This window comes from Bombina bombina, chromosome 4, assembly GCF_027579735.1.
Source record: "Bombina bombina isolate aBomBom1 chromosome 4, aBomBom1.pri, whole genome shotgun sequence".
In the NCBI taxonomy this organism is placed as follows: Eukaryota; Metazoa; Chordata; class Amphibia; order Anura; family Bombinatoridae; genus Bombina; species Bombina bombina.
The window spans coordinates 471,112,006-471,128,945 of NC_069502.1; the positions used below are offsets into that span (position 1 = coordinate 471,112,006).

Genomic DNA, 16,940 nt, shown 5'->3' on the forward strand with positions numbered 1-16,940 from the left:
TTGACTGGACCTTCATGAAGTCCTAGATTGCTCCAGCTTGGAAGAAGAGGAAGAAGACTTTTGTCCTTTGAAAGTTGTGAAAGGAACAAAAATTTGAATTTTGACGAACCTTAGGTCTAGCCTTCTTGTCTTGAGGTAGGAAAGAACCCTTTCCATGGTAACCTCTGAAATGATCTCAGCAAGACCCTGACCAAATAAAGTCTTGCCTTTAAAAGGTAAACTTTAAGCTAAAGCTAAGCCTATTTCAATGCCCCAAAAAAACTCTAAGTGAGGTGTTGTCTTCCCCTGTGAATTGTTCCTTAAAAGGTAAAGACAGAAGATTTCAGCCACAGAGCTCTGCTAGCTAGAACCGCAAAGCTAGAAATTTTGGCCCCCAGCCTAACAACTTGCATGCTGGCATCACAGATAAAAGTATTGGCCAGTTTTAAAGCCTTGATCCTATCCTGGATCTCCTCTATGGTAGTCTCCTCCGAAATTAGGTCAGACAAAGAGTTGCACCAATAAGAGACTGAATCCGCAACAATAGCAATACTTGCAACTGGCTGCAATTGTAAACCCTGATGAATATACATTTTTCTAAAGTAAGCTTCCAGCTTCTTATCGATAAGGTCCTTGGCTAGAGTGGATATAGCGCCCTCTACCTTAGGCACAGCGTGCCACGAGTCATGCACAGAGTCAAAAACAGGAAACATTTTCTTAAAAACAGATCAAAATACGATCTGGAACTGGAAATACCTCCACAGATGTAGGAATGACATCAAATACTCTGTTAAGTTTGTTAGACTTCTTAGGAGTCTCTGCGACAGTAGAGTCAGAGTCCTTCAAAGTAGCTAGGACCTCCTTCAAGAGTAAACGGAGGTGCTTCAGCTTCAATCTAAAATAAACCTCTTCTAGATCTGCTGTACTAGCAACAGCAGTCTCAGAATCAGAGATCTCACCCTCAGAGGTCACTGAGGAATGATCCTCTTCAGATAACAGAGAGGCTGACTAACGCAGTCTTAGTGGAGTCAGAATTCTTTGTATTAGATATATTTTTAGATTTCATCTTTCTCTTACCAGTAATGGGTAAGGCAGACAAAGCTGCAGAAACTACAGCAGTTATTTGTACAGCAAAATCACCTGGTAAATAAACACCCCAAGGAACTTGTTGAGAGTAACCACAGGGCACTGCATGTGAAACTTCTAAAGCTTGGGACGTTTGAGGGGAAAGCTGAGGCATGGCATGGACAACATTATCCTGAGAGACCGAAGGCTCTGAGAGGGAATTCTTATCTTTAGATAACAACATTTTATTTAAACATGAGGAGCAAATCTGCACAGGAGGAATAGTTTGAGCCTCCAAGCAATATAAACATTTGTCAAATGACACACTTAAATTTTCATTAGGGTCCATAACGATAGGAATATTGGTCCCCACAAAGATAAATAAGATCCAAGAATTTGAAGATCTCTAATATAAAAATCTTCCCCAAATATTGTATACACTATTTAAATATCAATATGCAAAAGGACACCCTTAAAATTACTGGCACCGCTATATCTCAGCACTGCTGAGGGCTTACTGCTTCTGTGACCAGTAGAGGATGTCCCCCTAGATGAGGAATGAATCCACATGATTATAACTCTCCTAATAAAAGATCCGGATCAGCAACTGGAGACCACAACACACTCCGCTCCTGACTTGGCTGTTACAGAGAAGCCAGAGAGCGGAAGCGTGGCAGACTATCACGTCATCGCAACAGTTAGAAGAAACGGCACCACAGAAAAAAAGGTGCATATAATAAAATCTAAATCCTTCTAACGATCTCTGACTGACTATCCACTACAGTTAGCTAAAAACAACTGAAGGGAAATAAAACAAACTGATTCTCCTCAAAAGAACTAATATAATGAACCCCTAATATAAATAAAACATAAAATTTTATGTTCCGTTTTTTTAACCCTCTCATTGCCAGCCTAATATATAGAAATCTAACAGCAGATGCAGTGCCCCATTGTATGCCTTTTTAATGATATATCTCTACATAGAGAGATAAATTAAGTCCCATGAAAACTCCACAGAGGATTTAACCACTAGATTGCTGATTCCTTCTAACCTAGAAGGGAAAGAACTTACCTGTGGATCCAGCTGCCAGGCAGGGAACAGCTTCTTAGGTGTTACAGATTCACCAACTTCTGACAGGGACATGTAGAAAAAGAAAAACATTGTAACCAACCCTGTTTTCTATAAATGGGTAGCATTGGTGTTAGAAGTTAAGCAAAGACCACCTCACCATCTTCTAACTGCTAAAAGCCACCATTACTCTTACTAAAGGGAAATTACATGGACACAGCATAGCCCCAATCCTTGCTTGCAGGGAAAAGTACCCACTAAAGGATTAAATATCTTCAGACACCATATTCGCACATGCTCCCGATGACAAAGGCAAAGAATGACTGGGGATTATGGTGGCCAGGAGTTGAATTCCCACTAGTAATTGGAATGGATTTGTGCACTCTCCATGCCATTGGAAAGAAAAGGAAAATTTAACTAAAAACAAAACCTGTTCTATATCACTAGTTTATGTTTGACAAGTTTCTCAAGAACACTGTATTTAGCACTTTCCTTATAAATAAAAAAATATAGATCTGCCAGCAAAGGAGAGGCGTCTATTTATGTAACCAAACTCATTACATAGGACACTTGTGCCTAGATTACAAGTAGAGCACTATTGCTAGAGCAGAGTGCGCTATATATATCACGGGCCCATGCTAAGATAAGTGCGCAATCTGGTATTATAGGTCCACAGTAAAACAGAATAACCAGAGAATGTTTAGGGTGGCCAAGTTTTCTTTTGCTTGCCCTATACTTTAAATGCATATTGCAACTGCGCTAAACATAGCTTTAGCGTAACACTTAACAGCGCTAACAAAGTTAAAGGGACAGTCAACACAATTTTTTTTATTGTTTAAAAAGATAGATAATTCCTTTATTACCCATTCCCCAGTTTTGCACAGAAAGCATGGTTATATTAATACACTTTTTACCTCTGTGATTGCCTTGTTTCTAAGCATTTTCTGACGGCTCCCTGATCACATGACTTTAAATTTATTATCTATTGACTTGCATTTAAGCCAATAAGTGCTGTGTTGTTAGAATCTACGGGCGTCAGCACAATGTTATCTATATGGCTCACATGAACTAGCTTCCCCTGTTGTGAAAAGCAAATACAAAAGCATATGATCAATAACAATTTTTGTGTTGAATGTCCCTTTAACGTAACTTGAGACCTGAAGTGTTAGAGCTACAAGAAAAAGATAATAAAACATGTCAAACAAAGTATTACACTCATATATATATGTATTAAATATAAAAACAAAATGTATTCTTACCTGATTAATTATTTTCTATCTTGGTAGTGAAAGTCCACGAGACCTTACTCTTGGGAAATACATCACCTGGCCACAAGGAGGAGACAAAGACACCCTACCAGAGATTTGATAAAGAGGTGCAAACTAGGACTGCCGCCACCAGAAAATTTTTGGGTAGGTTTGTGGACTCTTACTACCAAGAAAGAAATTAATTTATCAGGTAAGAATAAACTTTGTTTTCTTTCTAATGGGATTGAGAGTCCAAGAAACCTAACTCCTCGTAATCAATACCCAAGCTGTGGAGTCCACAAATATTATTGGGTGGGAAAAAGGTATGGCAGGCACCTATTTACTAGGCACCACCGCCTGGAGAACATTTCTGCCAAATGCTGCCGCTGCTGATGCGAACACTTCAAAATGATAAAACTCAGTAAATGTATAAAGAGAAGACCAAGTTGCGGACTTGCACATTCTTTCTTAAAAGCCAAGGATGTAGAAACTAAACGGGTGGAATGAGCAGTAGTCCTGGCAGATGATTGATTCAAGCTCTATGAATCAAGCTCTTTAACTAAAAAGACAAAGACACTGCCATAGCCTTCAGGCCCTTACATTTACCAGAAAACCGTACAAACAAGCTGGAGGATTGAGAAATATCTTGAGTCGTCTGAAGGTAAAATTTCAGTGCCCTAACAAATCTAAATGGTGTAATAATCTACTACATCTGGGACATAAGGAAGGAACAAATATTTTCTTCTGACCTCTATCCTTGCCCTCACCTTGACTAGGCAAAGAACTGCTGGGAGAGAAGGGGATGTAGGAGGGATATAGAAAAGTTCTGGTAGGGTGTGTTTGCCTCCTCCTGGTGTCCAGGTGACTTATTTCCCAAAAGTAAGGTCTCGTGGAAACTCACTACCATTAAGAAGAAATATAACTTTATTACTAAAATAAATGTCTAAAAAACATGAGCATTTTCAGATATTCTGCATTTGTTTCTGTTAAAACCATACGTACACATATATATACATTTATATATACACTTTTAAACCCTTCCAGAAAAACACCTTGACATTGTGGAAGAACAAAAAGGTATTTAAAGTATTTCTTTAAAAAAATTAAATTTTTAAATCTGAATATCTGTATAAAAAATAGATAACATAATTTATGTAAGAACTTACCTGATAAATTCATTTCTTTCATATTAGCAAGAGTCCATGAGCTAGTGACGTATGGGATATACATTCCTACCAGGAGGGGCAAAGTTTCCCAAACCTCAAAATGCCTATAAATACACCCCTCACCACACCCACAATTCAGTTTAACGAATAGCCAAGAAGTGGGGTGATAAGAAAAAAGTGCGAAAGCATATAAAATAAGGAATTGGAATAATTGTGCTTTATACAAAAAAATCATAACCACCACAAAAAAGGGCGGGCCTCATGGACTCTTGCTAATATGAAAGAAATGAATTTATCAGGTAAGTTCTTACATAAATTATGTTTTCTTTCATGTAATTAGCAAGAGTCCATGAGCTAGTGACGTATGGGATAATGATTACCCAAGATGTGGATCTTTCCACGCAAGAGTCACTAGAGAGGGAGGGATAAAATAAAGACAGCCAATTCCTGCTGAAAATAATCCACACCCAAAATAAAGTTTAATGAAAAACATAAACAGAAGATTCAAACTGAAACCGCTGCCTGAAGTACTTTTCTACCAAAAACTGCTTCAGAAGAAGAAAATACATCAAAATGGTAGAATTTAGTAAAAGTATGCAAAGAGGACCAAGTTGCTGCTTTGCAAATCTGATCAATCGAAGCTTCATTCCTAAACGCCCAGGAAGTAGAAACTGACCTAGTAGAATGAGCTGTAATCCTTTGAGGCGGAGTTTTACCCGACTCAACATAGGCATGATGAATTAAAGATTTCAACCAAGATGCCAAAGAAATGGCAGAAGCTTTCTGGCCTTTTCTAGAACCGGAAAATATAACAAATAGACTAGAAGTCTTTCGGAAAGACTTAGTAGCTTCAACATAATATTTCAAATCTCTAACAACATCCAAAGAATGCAACGATTTCTCCTTAGAATTCTTAGGATTAGGACATAATGAAGGAACCACAATTTCTCTACTAATGTTGTTGGAATTCACAACTTTAGGTAAAAATTCAAAAGAAGTTCGCAACACCGCCTTATCCTGATGAAAAATCAGAAAAGGAGACTCACAAGAAAGAGCAGATAATTCAGAGACTCTTCTGGCAGAAGAGATGGCCAAAAGGAACAAAACTTTCCAAGAAAGTAATTTAATGTCCAATGAATGCATAGGTTCAAACGGAGGAGCTTGAAGAGCCCCCAGAACCAAATTCAAACTCCAAGGAGGAGAAATTGACTTAATGACAGGTTTTATACGAACCAAAGCTTGTACAAAACAATGAATATCAGGAAGATTAGCAATCTTTCTGTGGAAAAGAACAGAAAGAGCAGAGATTTGTCCTTTCAAAGAACTTGCGGATAAACCTTTATCTAAACCATCCTGAAGAAACTGTAAAATTCTCGGAATTCTAAAAGAATGCCAAGAAAAATGATGAGAAAGACACCAAGAAATATAAGTCTTCCAGACTCTATAATATATCTCTCTGGATACAGATTTACGAGCCTGTAACATAGTATTAATCACAGAGTTAGAGAAACCTCTTTGACCAAGAATCAAGCGTTCAATCTCCATACCTTTAAATTTAAGGATTTGAGATCCTGATGGAAAAAAGGACCTTGCGACAGAAGGTCTGGTCTTAGCGGAAGAGTCCACGGACGGCAAGAGGCCATCCGGACAAGATCCGCATACCAAAACCTGTGAGGCCATGCCGGAGCTACCAGCAGAACAAACGAGCATTCCTTCAGAATCTTGGAGATTACTCTTGGAAGAAGAACTAGAGGCGGAAAGATATAGGCAGGATGATACTTCCAAGGAAGTGATAATGCATCCACTGCTTCCGCCTGAGGATCCCGGGATCTGGACAGATACCTGGGAAGTTTCTTGTTGATATGAGACGCCATCAGATCTATTTCTGGAAGCTCCCACATTTGAACAATATGAAGAAATACCTCTGGGTGAAGAGACCATTCGCCCGGATGTAACGTTTGGCGACTGAGATAATCCGCTTCCCAATTGTCTATACCTGGGATATGAACCGCAGAGATTAGACAGGAGCTGGATTCCGCCCAAACCAAAATTCGAGATACTTCTTTCATAGCCAGAGGACTGTGAGTCCCTCCTTGATGATTGATGTATGCCACAGTTGTGACATTGTCTGTCTGAAAACAAATGAACGATTCTCTCTTCAGAAGAGGCCAAGACTGAAGAGCTCTGAAAATTGCACGGAGTTCCAAAATATTGATCGGTAATCTCACCTCCTGAGATTCCCAAACTCCTTGTGCCGTCAGAGATCCCCACACAGCTCCCCAACCTGTGAGACTTGCATCTGTTGAAATTACAGTCCAGGTCGGAAGCACAAAAGAAGCCCCCTGAATTAAACGATGGTGATCTGTCCACCACGTTAGAGAGTGTCGTACAATCGGTTTTAAAGATATTAATTGAGATATCTTTGTGTAATCCTTGCACCATTGATTCAGCATACAGAGCTGAAGAGGTCGCATGTGAAAACGAGCAAAGGGGATCGCGTCCGATGCAGCAGTCATAAGACCTAGAATTTCCATGCATAAGGCTACCGAAGGGAATGATTGTGACTGAAGGTTTCGACAAGCTGAGATCAATTTTAGACGTCTCTTGTCTGTTAAAGACAGAGTCATGGACACTGAATCTATCTGGAAACCCAGAAAGGTTACCCTTGTCTGAGGAATCAATGAACTTTTTGGTGAATTGATCCTCCAACCATGATCTTGAAGAAACAACACAAGTCGATTCGTATGAGATTCTGCTAAATGTAAAGACTGAGCAAGTACCAAGATATCGTCCAAATAAGGAAATACCACAATACCCTGTTCTCTGATTACAGACAGAAGGGCACCGAGAACCTTTGTAAAAATTCTTGGAGCTGTAGCTAGGCCAAACGGCAGAGCCACAAACTGGTAATGCTTGTCCAGAAAAGAGAATCTCAGGAACTGATAATGATCTGGATGAATCGGAATATGCAGATATGCATCCTGTAAATCTATTGTGGACATATAATGCCCTTGCTGAACAAAAGGCAAGATAGTCCTTACAGTTACCATTTTGAATGTTGGTATCCTTACATAACGATTCAATATTTTTAGATCCAGAACTGGTCTGAAGGAATTCTCCTTCTTTGGTACAATGAAGAGATTTGAATAAAACCCCATCCCCTGTTCCAGAACTGGAACTGGCATAATTACTCCAGCCAACTCTAGATCTGAAACACAATTCAGAAATGCTTGAGCTTTCACTGGATTTACTGGGACACGGGAAAGAAAAAATCTCTTTGCAGGAGGTCTCATCTTGAAACCAATTCTGTACCCTTCTGAAACAATGTTCTGAATCCAAAGATTGTGAACAGAATTGATCCAAATTTCTTTGAAAAAACGTAACCTGCCCCCTACCAGCTGAGCTGGAATGAGGGCCGCACCTTCATGTGGACTTAGAAGCTGGCTTTGCTTTTCTAGAAGGCTTGGATTTATTCCAGACTGGAGATGGTTTCCAAACTGAAACTGCTCCTGAGGATGAAGGATCAGGCTTTTGCTCTTTGTTGAAACGAAAGGAACGAAAACGATTATTAGCCCTGTTCTTACCCTTAGATTTTTTATCCTGTGGTAAAAAAGTTCCTTTCCCACCAGTAACAGTTGAGATAATAGAATCCAACTGAGAACCAAATAATTTGTTACCCTGGAAAGAAATGGAAAGTAGAGTTGATTTAGAAGCCATATCAGCATTCCAAGTCTTAAGCCATAAAGCTCTTCTAGCTAAAATAGCTAGAGACATAAACCCTGACATCAACTCTGATAATATCAAAAATGGCATCACAGATAAAATTATTAGCATGTTGAAGAAGAATAATAATATTATGAGAGTCATGATCTGTTACTTGTTGCGCTAAAGTTTCCAACCAAAAAGTTGAAGCTGCAGCAACATCAGCCAATGATATAGCAGGTCTAAGAAGATTACCTGAACACAGATAAGCTTTTCTTAGAAAGGATTCAATTTTCCTATCTAAAGGATCCTTAAACGAAGTACCATCTGACGTAGGAATAGTAGTACGTTTAGCAAGGGTAGAAATAGCCCCATCAACTCTAGGGATTTTGTCCCAAAATTCTAATCTGTCAGACGGCACAGGATATAATTGCTTAAAACGTTTAGAAGGAGTAAATGAATTACCCAATTTATCCCATTCTCTGGAAATTACTTCAGAAATAGCATTAGGAACAGGAAAAACTTCTGGAATAACCACAGGAGATTTAAAAACCTTATCTAAACGTTTAGAATTAGTATCAAGAGGACCAGAATCCTCAATTTCTAAAGCAATTAGTACTTCTTTAAGTAAAGAACGAATAAATTCCATTTTAAATAAATATGAAGATTTATCAGCATCAATCTCTGAGACAGAATCCTCTGAACCAGAAGAGTCATCAGAATCAGAATGATGATGTTCATTTAAAAATGCATCTGTAGAAAGAGAAGTTTTAAAAGTTTTTTTTATGTTTACTAGAAGGAGGAATAACAGACATAGCCTTCTTGATGGATTCAGAAACAAAATCTCTTATGTTATCAGGAACATTCTGAACCTTAGATGTTGACGGAACTGCAACAAGCAATGGTACATTACTAAAGGAAATATTATCTGCATTAACAAGTTTGTCATGACAATTAATACAAACAACAGCTGGAGGAATAGCTACCAAAAGTTTACAGCAGATACACTTAGCTTTGGTAGTTCCAGCACTAGACAGCGATTTTCCTGAAGTATCTTCTGACTCAGATGCAACGTGAGACATCTTGCAATATGTAAGAGAAAAAACAACATATAAAGCAAAATTGATCAAATTCCTTAAATTACAGTTTCAGGAATGGGAAAAAATGCCAATAAACAAGCTTCTAGCAACCAGAAGCAAAGAAAATTTGAGACTGAAATAATGTGGAGACAAAAGCGACGCCCATATTTTTTAGCGCCAAATAAGACGCCCACATTATTTGGCGCCTAAATGCTTTTTGGCGCCAAAAATGACGCCACATCCGGAACGCCGACATTTTTGGCGCAAAAGGACATCAAAAATTACGCAACTTCCAGCGACACGTATGACGCCGGAAACAAAAAAGATTTTTTGCGCCAAAAAAGTCTGCGCCAAGAATGACGCAATAAAATGAAGCATTTTCAGCCCCCGCGAGCCTAACAGCCCATAGGGAAAAAAAGTCAAATTTTTAAGGTAAGAAAAAATGATTGATTCAAATGCATTATCCCAAATATGAAACTGACTGTCTGAAAATAAGGAATGTTGAACATCCTGAGTCAAGGCAAATAAATGTTTGAATACATATATTTAGAACTTTATAAACAAAGTGCCCAACCATAGCTTAGAGTGTCACAGAAAATAAGACTTACTTACCCCAGGACACTCATCTACATGTTTGTAGAAAGCCAAACCAGTACTGAAACGAGAATCAGTAGAGGAAATGGTAAATATAAGAGTATATCGTCGATCTGAAAAGGGAGGTAAGAGATGAATCTCTACGACCGATAACAGAGAACCTATGAAATAGACCCCGTAGAAGGAGATCACTGCATTCAAAATAGGCAATACTCTCCTCACATCCCTCTGACATTCACTGCACGCTGAGAGGAAAACCGGGCTCCAACCTGCTGCGGAGCGCATATCAACGTAGAATCTAGCACAAACTTACTTCACCAAGTTTGTAAAACTGAATTGTGGGTGTGGTGAGGGGTGTATTTATAGGCATTTTGAGGTTTGGGAAACTTTGCCCCTCCTGGTAGGAATGTATATTCCATACGTCACTAGCTCATGGACTCTTGCTAATTACATGAAAGAAATATGTATTTATATATGGATATACAGCTATAGATATATTTTTACACATATAAATAAATATATATATAGAGGCATATAACTTTAAATAACGTTTTACTTTCAACTTGAAAATAAGCGCAAGATTAGGAGCGCTATTAATTTTACTTTCGCTCAATAGCACTATTTGTGCTCCACTTGTAATCTAGGCCTTGACCTTTTTCACAACTTTTATTCAGTCACTAAAATCTATTTACCTATTTCACAATAACCCATTAAAAGATTATACAGCCAATCCACCGTAAGGTAGCATTTGTATGTTCTACGCAATAGTATATGCGCTGATTGCAACAAAGTCCATTAATACATTTACCCCAGTATCTATACCACATTAACACTATATATTCCTATCTGTCTTTTAAAAAAAAAATATTTTTGTCCCTATTATCCATAACATAAAAAAAAATTGTTACATATGGGTGCCATTTTATATAGTAATAAAACTTTGAGTGGTGTCCCACAAATTTATTTTAGTGAATTAGGTAATAGCTTGCAAGACGCAAATGCTAAAAAACAGTACTTACCTTGCGTTTGCTGTGGCGCACATTAACACATCATTCAACATGAAGAGTCGTCTTTGCTTGGTCTTCACAATTTCTCCTTTTTCATTGTAAACTGTTTCTACCATATCATCTGATCGAATGAGGTATCTGTTCCCATTACTGAGAAGCTAGATTTCCAAAACACATATTAGATACATTTTTTTAATCAAATGTATACAATTTAACTTAACGCTACTCCTAAAGTTTTCACTCTTTCTTCGTCAAACTCATAAGTATTTAGAAGACTGACCTTGTTAAGATACCTTTCATTCATGGCCTTGGCTATTTGCTTGATTTCACATCGCTGATCTGCATCTCGCTTCCTCTCATTAAGTTTGTCTGCTAACGTTTCCAGTTCTGTAAGAGCCATCTGCAGAGGAAGCCGGTCAGGGTGTCCTTTAGTTGTATTTTTTAACATATCCTGCAAAGCAATAGAAAAAAACTCAGGTCTCAGAGAGTACATTTTAAGCATGTATTAATACACAATATAATGATGAGTAGGAGTAGTGAAAAAATGAAATACTTTAATGTGTTATAACATTCTATTATTGCACTTTTGCTTGTATATAACTACATGTTTAACACCAGGAGATGAGTTAAACACATATTTAAAGACAGCCCCAGGACAGAAATGCACTACTTTGACCTAGCTTTACACATTTGGTGAGCCAATGACAAAAGGCATGTGTGTGTAACCACAAATCACCACCTTGCTCCTAGTAGTGCATTGCTGCTCCTAAGCCTATCTAGATTAATTCAACAAAGGATACTGAGAGAATAAAGTAAGTTTGATAACAGCAGGGAATTGAAAAGTAGCTTAATATTGCTTGCTCTACCTAAACTATAAACATTACATTTTGACTTTCATGTCCCTTTAAATATTAAAATGAGACTGAGAGACAGAGAGAGAGAGAGAGAGAGAGAGAGAGAGAGAGAGAGAGAGAGTCTCCTAGGCAAAGCTGCTAAAAATACAATAATTTCATTTAAATGAATTACCTGGAGCAAAAGAATAAACTGTGGAAAGCGCTGGATAGGTTTCATCATAAGACCATATAGTGTTATGCGATCTGGGCTGGAATCCTGGCACTGCTGTAATCAGACCACAAGAGGTTAGAAGGCTAAATAGATTGTTTTACTGGATTTACTAGATATATTAGTACAGGAAGAAGGGAATACAATACGTTCCCGCTACTCTGGTAAATGGAAAAAATAAGAGATCTCTAAGGCACATAAAACCCACTTTTTTCATGATCTACATGCAATTTTGAAGGGACAGTCTAGTCAAAATTAAACTTTCATGATTCAGATAGGAAGTGTAATTTTAAACAACTTTTCAATTTACTGTTATCATCAAATTTGCTTTGTTGTCTTGGTATTCTTACTTGAAAGCTAAACCTAGGTAGGCTCATATGCTAATTTCTAAGCCCTTGAAGGCCGCCTCTAAGCTCAGGGCATTTTGACAGTTTACACAGCTAGAGGGCGTTAGTTCATGTGTGCCATATAGATAACATGTTACCTAGGAGTTAGTACTGATTGGCTAAAATGCAAGTCTGTCAAAAGAACTGAAATAAGGGGCAGTTTGCAGAGGCTTAGATGCAAGATAATCACAGAGGTAAATAGTGTATTAATATAACTGTGTTGGTTGTGCAAAACTGGAGAATGGTAAATAAAGAGATTATCTATCTTTTTAAACAATAACATTTTTATTGTAGACTGTCCCTTTAATTATAAAAGAACAATTTGGGGTTTTATGTCCCTTTAACAGTAACTATAGAATGTATATGTAGAAAATAAACAAATGCTTCTATTTACTTAAATCAATATACTGCCCTTGAATTGTACAAAAAAAAAATTTTTTTTTTAGGAATCATAAGAAATCTATATCATTGATTTAAAACATTTTTTTTTTAAACATGAATCTTTTTTCTTCTAAATTTGAAGTTATCCACTGTGTACTATAGCAAACAATGCTCAATCACACCGCAGCTGTAAACGAACAACTGGTAACAGCAACAACATTGTCTTTTTTATGATTTCTGCTGTTAGAAGCAGTTGCAAAAAAAAGGGATTTAGTTGTCAATAAGGTTAATCTGGGATCCAGCATGTTTTTTTGTTTTTATAAGAGATAAAAAAGTAGTATTTTAAATCCACAGAGGGGGGGGGGGGGAATAAGCAAGTAAAAATGCACTTTTGCTTTAAGAAATCAGACTTTTTTTAAACACTGCTTATGCCCTTTAAAAAACAGGAAAAAATCCCTCCATATTATATGAACATCACATATTTTAGCATAAAGTTAAAGGGACATTATGCTGTAAGTGTTCCCAATGTAGATGAAGCTAGTGGAATTTGTTATGTGTTTTACACCTTCTGAAATAGCTTACAAGATCCTTTGTGAGGTTGCACAGCTCCCCGTGTTCTGATGGTAAAGTATGAATTGATTAATCCATTTACTAGCAGCATGAACCTCATCCACTGCTGCCACTAGGTACACATTGTGGGCTAGATTACAAGTGGAGCACTTACAGTTATGCACGAGCGAAAAGGGGTTTATCATGGATGTTTGCATGCGTCGGTTTTTCGCTCATGTTACAAGTTGAAAGTAAATGTGATTGCCTGAGTGTAATTGAAGTTAACGTGTGTTGGGTTAGCGCGGACGTCAGTGCTCTGGTTAACTGTTTCACAAACAAATAAGTGTCACAAAACGCATCAAAAATACTTTACAAATTATTAGACTCATAACACCATCTAATAAAAATTATTTTAAAAAAATTGAATAAAAAGTTATAAGGGTTTAAAGATATGAGGTCTCATGTGTTAGAGAAAAAAAAGGCAGGCAAAAGACTTTAACATTAAGATGCATACATATACATGTCTAAAGATGTATGTATATATATATATAGTATGAAAGAGAAAATTTGGCACAAATAGCGCAACAATAGTATGGTTCAAAGTAAACAATAGTTCAAAATGGTTACAATAAACATGCACTGATCATGTAGTAGGAGATAAATACAAAATACACCAAGACTGAGAATAAGCAAATCTCAAACCTGTATAAAAGATGAAAAGTCAATATTGTGCCCTTAGAAATAGTTTGATAGATAAAATGTCATATGAACCTTCTTTTATATATTTAACTATTTCTAAGGGCAGCACCCACACTTTTGAAAAGTTACAAAATTAGCTAGGTGCCTACCTCACATTAAGCAGAAAATGGAAAAAAAAGTTACTCACTAATACACAAGCACACACACTTGCTTATAAAAGCACACGCTCACTCACAATACACACTCATAATACATTATCAAATCTCAGTTTCAGAAGCACTGCTCTATTTTATGCATAGGTACATTTAAACAATAGCAGGTCTATCACAAATTTATAATATTAGCATCCATTTAACACTTTGGACTTAACACTTTGGGCAGTCTACTCAAGAATTTGTACTGATTAAAAAGACAGATAATCCCTTTATTCCCCATTCACCAGTTGTATAACCAACAGGGTTATATTAATATACTTTTTACCTCTGATTACTTTGTATCTAAGCCTCTGCAGACTGCCAATCAGTGCTGACACATACTGTACATAACTTCACAGAAGTGAGCTCAATATTATCTATATGACAAACATGAAATAGCGCTGTCTAACTGTGAAAAACTGGAAAAATGCACTGAGATAGGAGGTGGCCTTCAACGGTTTAGCATATGAGCCTACCTAGATTTATCTTTCAAAAAAAAAAATACCAACAGAACAAAGCAAATTTGATGATAAAAGTAAATTGGAACATTGTTTAAAATTGCATGCACAAATCTAAATCATAAAAGTTTAATTTTGACTAGACTGTCCCTTTAAAACAGGATTGTTTGCATTTCTGTATTCTATTTATCAGAAACATTTTATTTCTCCTGGAATCCAACAGTTTCTAATCCAAGTTTGTAACAATTGTTGAAAGAGATCTTGGTAATAACTTTTTTGTATCTGTATTGTATTATAACAATAATTAAAACCTACGGCACTTCCAGGAAACATGGAACCATATGAAATCAGGCTGCAATATGCTAAAAGGTTTTATAAATAGCAGTACTCTTACTTTTAAAAAGTCAAGGAAAGCTGGTTTTGCGGCACAAGTCTTTCGGAGAATGCCAACAGCTGTGCTGAAATTATTCACATACTCACTGTATGCATCAAGTACCATAGACTTTGAAAACTAGAAAACAAAAAAAAAAAACAATATAAATAAAATGAACAAAAATTCAGAAGCACAAATAGCAAGATTTTTTGAAAATACACACAATTCTTCAAAATTAAAATGTTCCTGAAGAGACCTGCACAACCCAATTTTCTCTGCATAAAATGAGCCTCTTTACTGCCAAATATGGTTGAAACACATCCATTTATAATGAACATATTGTAACTCAAATGTATTTCCAAGTATTTATTGGCATATTTAATATCAAGAGTCTCTTTAAATAAACTGTTGTATTACAATCGAAACACCATATGCCCAAATGAAAATGAATAATCTGATATGTACAGATAGCAAAAGAATTGCGAATCTGATTATTATCTGGTCTAAACATGCCATGATAAAAGTAGTAAATACGCAGAATTATTATTTTTATGATTACTATGCTGTTTAAAGAACTAACATCATACCTAGCAGCTACAATAAACACATAATGAGAATAAAATCAATTATTAACAATGATCTGCCTCTAATATCATGCTAGAGCTACAGTGAGTCTCAAATGTCACCTTAAATTGCATCAAGGGGCCGATTTATCATTTGTCGGACGGACATGATCCGCTGTAGCAGATCATGTCTGCTCGACACCGCTGAATGCTGACAGCATATGCAAATACAAACTTGCCTGTAAAATAAAAATAAACCCTAAGCTAGATACAATGTAACTATTAGTTATATTGTAGCTAGCTTAGGGTTTATTTTACAGGTATTTAGTTTTAAATAGGAATAATGTAGTTAATGATAGTAATATTTATTTAGATTTTTGTAATTATATTTAAGTTAGGGGGTGTTAGGTTAGACTTAGGTTTAGGGGTTAATAACTTTAATATAGTGGCGGCGACGTTGGGGCGGCATATTAGGGGTTAATAAATGTAGGTAGCAGCGACATTGGGGGCGGCAGATTAGGGGTTAATAAATAGTATGTAGGTGTCGGCGATGTTGGGGGCAGCAGATTAGGGGTTAATACATATAATGTAGATGGCGGCGGTGTCCGGAGCTGCAGATTAGGGGTTAAAATTTTATTTTAGTGTTTGCGATGCAGGAGGGCCTCGGTTTAGGGGTTAATAGGTAGTTTATGGGTGTTAGTGTACTTTTTAGCACTTTAGTTATGAGTTTTATGCTACAGAGTTGTAGTGTAAAACTCATAACTACTGACTTTTAAATGCGTTAGGACTCTTGACGGGGTAGGGTGTACCGCTCACTTTTTGGCCTCCCAGGACAGACTCGTAATACCGGCGCTATGGAAGTCCCATAGAAAAAAGACTTTACAAAGTTTATGTAAGTCGTTTTGCGGTAAGGCCAAAGAAGTGTGCGGTGACCCTAAACCTTCAAGACTCGTAATACCAGCGGGCGCAAAAAAGCAGCGTTAGGACCTCTTAACGCTGCTTTTTTACCCTAACGCACAACTCGTAATCTAGCCGTAAGTACCCTAACCTAACACCCCCTAACCTAACAACCCCTAACTTAACAACTCATTAAATAAACTAAAATTACCTAGACTAATACATCCTAAGGTTACAAAAAAAAAAAAAAAAACAGTTTACAAAAAAGAAAAAAGGCTAACATTATAGAAAATTAAAAATCAAATTACAAAAATTTAACAAAATTAAACCTAATCTCTATGAAAATAAAAAAGACCCCCCAAAATAAAATCACCCCCTACTCTAAGAATAAACTACCAGTAGCCCTTAAAAGGGCTTTTTGCAGGGTATTGCCCCAAGATAATCAGCTCTTTTACAAAAAATATACAAAG

The 16,940-nt window shown here is 36.9% G+C and overlaps 1 protein-coding gene across 3 annotated transcripts in view; it reads right to left on the reverse strand.

Moving 5' to 3' along the window:
* Positions 1–16,940, reverse strand: part of ARHGEF10 (Rho guanine nucleotide exchange factor 10) — a 595,236-nt gene that overhangs the window by 330,501 nt on the left and 247,795 nt on the right. For 2 of the 3 annotated variants that reach the window (XM_053710363.1, XM_053710364.1), the window contains 4 exons: positions 15,032–15,148; positions 11,935–12,027; positions 11,189–11,359; positions 10,921–11,066 (listed from right to left, as the gene is read on the reverse strand). In XM_053710363.1, the coding sequence (XP_053566338.1) occupies positions 10,921–11,066; positions 11,189–11,359; positions 11,935–12,027; positions 15,032–15,148 (527 nt within the window). The remainder of the gene's footprint in view (positions 1–10,920; positions 11,067–11,188; positions 11,360–11,934; positions 12,028–15,031; positions 15,149–16,940) is intronic. The other variant, XM_053710365.1, reaches the window with a different exon arrangement.